This window comes from Cucumis sativus, chromosome 7 (genome assembly GCF_000004075.3).
Source record: "Cucumis sativus cultivar 9930 chromosome 7, Cucumber_9930_V3, whole genome shotgun sequence".
Lineage (NCBI taxonomy): Eukaryota > Viridiplantae > Streptophyta > Magnoliopsida > Cucurbitales > Cucurbitaceae > Cucumis > Cucumis sativus.
In genome coordinates this window covers 14,447,358-14,452,710 of record NC_026661.2, presented here as the reverse complement: position 1 = coordinate 14,452,710, position 5,353 = coordinate 14,447,358, and the positions used below count along the sequence as shown (strand labels likewise).

Sequence of the window (5,353 nt, the reverse complement as noted above, 5' to 3'; positions counted from 1 at the left end):
GATTTAATATTAAAAACATGAATGTGGACAAATTCAGAAGCTTGGAATTGACGGAAATGATCAAAGTTGTAAGAAGTCAAAATACTTACTTTTGACTTTGAAAAGTCAAACTTTGACCGATTTTATATTCAAGTGTGATTTAAGTTTTATAAAAATGAATTTGGATTCATGCTCGAGAGGTTAAAATTATTCAAGATGGAAAAATGGTAAAAATTCAAAATATTGACTTTTGCGTTGAAAAAGTCAAAGTTACTTTAACTTGAATGGTCAGATGACCATTTTGGCCTTAGACTAAAGTTAGAAGAAAAATTTAACTCCACTAAGATGGATTGATATTTAAATTAAAGAAACATATTTGCATTTATTTTATTCCACTTTCTTCTTCTTCTTTCTACTTCAACTTCCCTTTACATATCTCACACCTCACATCTTCCTAAACCTAGATAGCCCTTCAAAAGATTCTCAAATATAACCTCAAATGTTTTGCATGTATAAATCCCAAACAGAGGAGAAAACACTAAAAGCCACATCCATGAATAGATTCCCAATAATTACAAATCATTCGAGAAGATGACCAAAAATCTTAGATCTAATCTCACATTAAAACAAAATCTAACCTCAAAGCTAAGTTATGGAGGCAAGATTTCAATTCTTGGGCAAAATGAAAAAAAGAGAGAAGAGAGATCGACTAGGACATGAGGGTTAGTATGAGGGGTATTGTAGTAATCATTATAATCTAAAAAAGTAAATAAATTGCCAATCAATCATTTCAAAATCTAGTTGGGAGTAATTTATTGAAAATGAATTGATTTTAAATCTAATTTAATAAAAGTATATTTTGGAGAATTCCCAAAACACTACAAACTTTTTAAAAATTACTTTTTTTCGAGTCCAAACACACTCTTAAAACGAGTTCTTCGAACAACTGGAATAAGAAAGAATAAATGAAGATGACTGAGATGATATTAAAGTTGAGAGAAAGAAAAAGATGAAGTATATAAAGTCATATTTCGGAGTAAATGATAAAAAGGAAATGAAAGATGGAGGAGAATATTTCTAATGCTATATGGTAGTACATACACTTTCGTTGATTATTTGGTAGGGTGGTTAACAATAAATGAAGCTATTATGAAAGTTTTTTTATACTACCGTATAGGGTTGTTGATCAACGTTCGGTGTGAAGCTAAAACTGCACCGAACTGCATATTTCAATTTCTTTGAGTATGTTTTAGTTATTATTTTAAAAAAATTCAAATTCAAATTCAAATTTAATTCATAATTTTTTTAAAAAAATTCGTGAGTATGTTCTCTTTGTTTTTTAAACTAAAAAAGAAAATAACTATTAACTAATTATAAATATTCAACTAACCCATAGAATTGAGATTTTAGATTCAAATTCTTCCGAGTCCAAATTATGCTAAAATCTAAATTAATGAATTGACGTAGGAGCATTATCGAAACATTTTACAAATTTATAAATTTACGACATTTCTCCATAAAAGTCTTACAAAACAAAAATGAGGCATTTTTTAAATTTTTGACAATTTTCAAGAAACAGTATTTTTAGATATCTTAAAAAGAAAATATTGTTACAAATTAAGTATGGTTATGGCCTACAAATTTGGGAGTAAAATTTAAATGAATTTAGGACATTTAAAATAAATTAAAGTAGAAATTGTGATGGGAAGATTGAATGACTTTTGGGCTAGGTACGCTTAATGCACAATACTCTAATTTTTCAATAAGAAAGAAAAAATCCCACTCATCAATTCCCCAATTTTGATTTCAATTTCCCATACTTTCTTTCCCCTTTTCTTGTTTGTTTGTTGATTTTTCATTTTTCCAACATCGATCTTCACAAGTTTCTTCACGTTCTCAACTTCAAATCTTTCTCTTTCAATAACACATTTCACAACAAACCAAAAACAGTAACATAATTAATTTCTCATTTCTCCTTTAATCTTTTTAATTATATAAATTTTGTATCCATTGTTATTTCGGTGTTGTTGATAAATCTCTTGATCGTTGCAACTTTGAGTTCCACCTCCCCCACCACGGCGATCATAATTCCACTGCAAAGATTATGCTGATGGACCCTAATTTCTCGTCGTCGAAGCCACCGCATCCGGTGGCGATGGACATCGAACATATGCCGGAAAATCCTCATCGTGCTTCCCACCACCGCCGCTCCCACTCCGACACTTCCTTTCGCTTCCCAAACCTTGATGAACTTCTCTTCTTTGACCCTTCAGAGCTCGACCTCTCCATGCTCTCTTCTCCTTCTTCTCCCCCTACTGCCGCCACTCCCATCGCCGTTAATTCCTCTAGTGCCAAATTTTCTGATGACGCCGTTCGCCCTAAGCCCGAGCCGATTGCCTCTGGACCTTTTGGTGGTCACTTACGGAGCTTGTCTATGGACTCTGATTTCTTCAAGAATTTGGACCTTGGTGGTGATAGTGGGGAAATCGATTCTTTGGGGAAGAAGACTCCGGTGAGTGAACAACGGCCAGTTCGTCATCGACATAGCTTATCCATGGATGGTTCTTCGTCGTCGTTTGAGGCTGATTCAACCCTAGTAATTGATGGAGTGAAGAAGGCGATGGACCCGGAGAGACTTGCGGAGCTTGCCCTAATTGACCCGAAAAGAGCTAAAAGGTCAACATCCACTCGTTTTTCTGTCTTTGACTGAATTGGAACTAATTTTAACTGAATTTGAAATTGATGAACTGAATTTTGGAATGTAGGATTCTTGCGAACAGACAATCTGCGGCTCGTTCGAAAGAGAGGAAGATACGATACACGAATGAACTGGAGAGAAAGGTTCAGACTCTGCAGTCCGAAGCTACCACTCTGTCTGCGCAGGTGACGATTCTACAGGTATGGATTCAATTGCATTCATCGCGAACTGGAAGTTTTGTTGAACTGACACCTTAAGCTGCTTCTGTTCTTCTGAAATCCATTTGCCTTGGCTATGAAATGTTAAGAAGTTAGATCAATATTGGCTCCTCGACTTGACTAGATTTCTTGGAGAGAGAAAATTCAAGCTAGAAGTGAGTTTGTGGTGAGCTAAGGGACCGATAAAATACTAAAATGCTAAAATGCGATGAAGTTTTGTGCATGCTACGTCTGTTCAAAAGTTGAAGAAAGGGACTGATAAAATGCTATAAAGTTGAGACATCTATTCATGGAGTTGGATTATGTTAAATCATCAAGATAGGTTTGGAAAATTAGATAGGTTTCCCGAGATGTTGTGTTACTGTAGAAGTAGATTTAAATTAACTAATGAAGGAAGCTTCTTGTACTTAAATGCTTGAGTTGCAAGGATTAGAAGTCATGATTCCACCCCATTGAATTTTGAATTAATTTCCAATATAAATTTTAAAGTAAGGTGGATAGGATGTGTATATAGAATCTTTTATACTTTTTTTTAACACTTTCCCCTTGGATGATAATTTGATTCACGAAGCCCTAATACCATTGATGTTAATTGAGGAGAAAACGGTCTTGATAGGATACGAACACAAGACTTGCTGTCATATGATAAAAATCCGCATAATGCTCACAGAAACGGAAAAGGAAATTCTGGTTTCTTTTAATTAACTATATAAGATACAAGTGCTGGATCAATGGCATCCATCATGTGATGCCGTCTTGTTATGTCTTCATGCTACATTTTGAAATCTTCAAAGCCTGCTATCTTCTTTGCTTAGTTTCTGCGTTTGCCTAATATGCGTTCCAAATTTTTGTTATCCAAAACGAAACCTTGAGACCATCCATTATTACCTGTACTGTTTTCCTTTTGTGTTCAATTTCTCTCATTCCCACTATAAACTCCAGTTATTCAATATTTGCAACCTTGTGCCTTCCCGTCTTTCATAGGTTCCATTTTTTATCCAACTAAACTCTTTCCTTCGACTGTGATGTACTGATCATTAACACTAAATGTTTTAGATTCTCAATTATATAGGAGGCTTAATGTTGCAATTTTTGTTTTCAACTCTTAACTGATATGCTTTAGCTATACTGTATAATTTTTTTTGTAATCCACTTCGGATTTTTGGAAGTTTTCTCTTTCCTTTTGGTAAATTTTGTCTATCAATAAAAATTATTGTTTCTTTTAAAAAAGAAAGCTCTCATGTAATAAATTTCATGTTATGCAGAGAGATACTAGTGGATTAACTGTGGAAAATAAGGAACTCAAACTTCGGTTACAGGCTATGGAGCAACAAGCACAACTTCGAGATGGTATGCAAGCATGTGCAACTGCCTTTCTATCTCAACTTTCACTTCTATAAAAGCACTTTGTAGCATAAAAGAGTACTAACCAGCAATAGAAAGGACAATATTTATGTTTTTAGAGTTTATCCTTTAGCTCTTTTCTTCTTCTAGGCTGTGCTGTTCCCTGTATTTTTGTTTTTTCTCTCTTTTCTGTCAGTTAAGAGGGTAGGTTCATTTCACATACACAAGGATTTACCCATGAGTCTTTTTCATGCTCCACAGCTCTGAGTGAAGCTTTGAAGGAAGAAGTTCAACGACTTAGAATTGCCGCAGGCCAAGTTGCATCAATCAATGGAAATCCTTTCAACCGACCTCCGCAATATACTTCATCCCGACCACCTGTACACCATTTTAGTAGCTCCCATGCTCAGCAGGGTCAACAGCAGCCACCACCCATGTTGGCTACCAACCAGCAGCAATCAGACCCGAAATGGACAAACTCCTCTCAGCTTCTCAGTCGAAGTCCCGACGGCGAAACAAAGCCTTAGAAGATGTCTGTACATATAAATATTATCTAGCAAACGAGGTTAATGGTTTTTTACAATCATTTTCTTGTACATTATTCTTATACATATATATATATATCTTATATGCATATTAGGTGTTGTTTAATAAAATAACTTCGACTTATAACTGGATGATCATTGTAACTGTCTTTGGATACACAAAGGTAGCATCTTCATATGATTGTACACAGCCAGTTCTACCTTTGCCCCTTTCTTTGTGGTATTTTGTACTTAAGTGTAATGTTGATGTTTCTGTTTGAAGAGTAGATTTATTGGTTGGTCGTTTAACTATGGTTAGTTATTTCCATATGAAATAAATGATGATAGAATTTGGTTTGTACTCTAAATAAAGGTTGCTCAAGTTAAGAGATTGAACGATTCATGTTTGGGATATATTTTCTTCTCCTTACTGTTTGTTTATATGGATGACTTGGAAGGTAATGTGAGTTATGTACCTAAAAGGATCCAAAACCCATGTTTTCTTAATTGATTGGTTAAACTTTGAGGGTTTTATCTAATTTTGTGTTCAACAGGTGTTCAAATATAAAACCCTCACAGTTTAGAGACCA

At 34.5% G+C, this 5,353-nt stretch overlaps 1 protein-coding gene across 1 annotated transcript; it reads left to right on the top strand.

The window, feature by feature from the left end:
* The first annotated feature begins 1,785 nt into the window (after positions 1-1,785).
* LOC101207973 (transcription factor VIP1) lies at positions 1,786-5,131 on the top strand. The gene is made up of 4 exons (XM_004139604.3): positions 1,786-2,655; positions 2,745-2,877; positions 4,161-4,245; positions 4,501-5,131. The coding sequence occupies exons 1-4, from the start codon at positions 2,084-2,086 to the stop codon at positions 4,764-4,766; spliced, it is 1,056 nt and encodes a 351-aa protein (XP_004139652.1). The 5' UTR covers positions 1,786-2,083; the 3' UTR covers positions 4,767-5,131.
* Positions 5,132-5,353: the final 222 nt, after the last annotated feature.

Coding starts and splice junctions, on each gene's coding strand:
- LOC101207973 (XM_004139604.3), top strand. CDS start 2,084: ATGCTGATGGACCCTAATTTCTCGTCGTCGAAGCCACCGCATCCGGTG. Junction 2,878..4,160: donor CGCAGGTGACGATTCTACAG/GTATGGATTCAA, acceptor CATGTTATGCAG/AGAGATACTAGTGGATTAAC. Junction 4,246..4,500: donor ACAAGCACAACTTCGAGATG/GTATGCAAGCAT, acceptor CATGCTCCACAG/CTCTGAGTGAAGCTTTGAAG.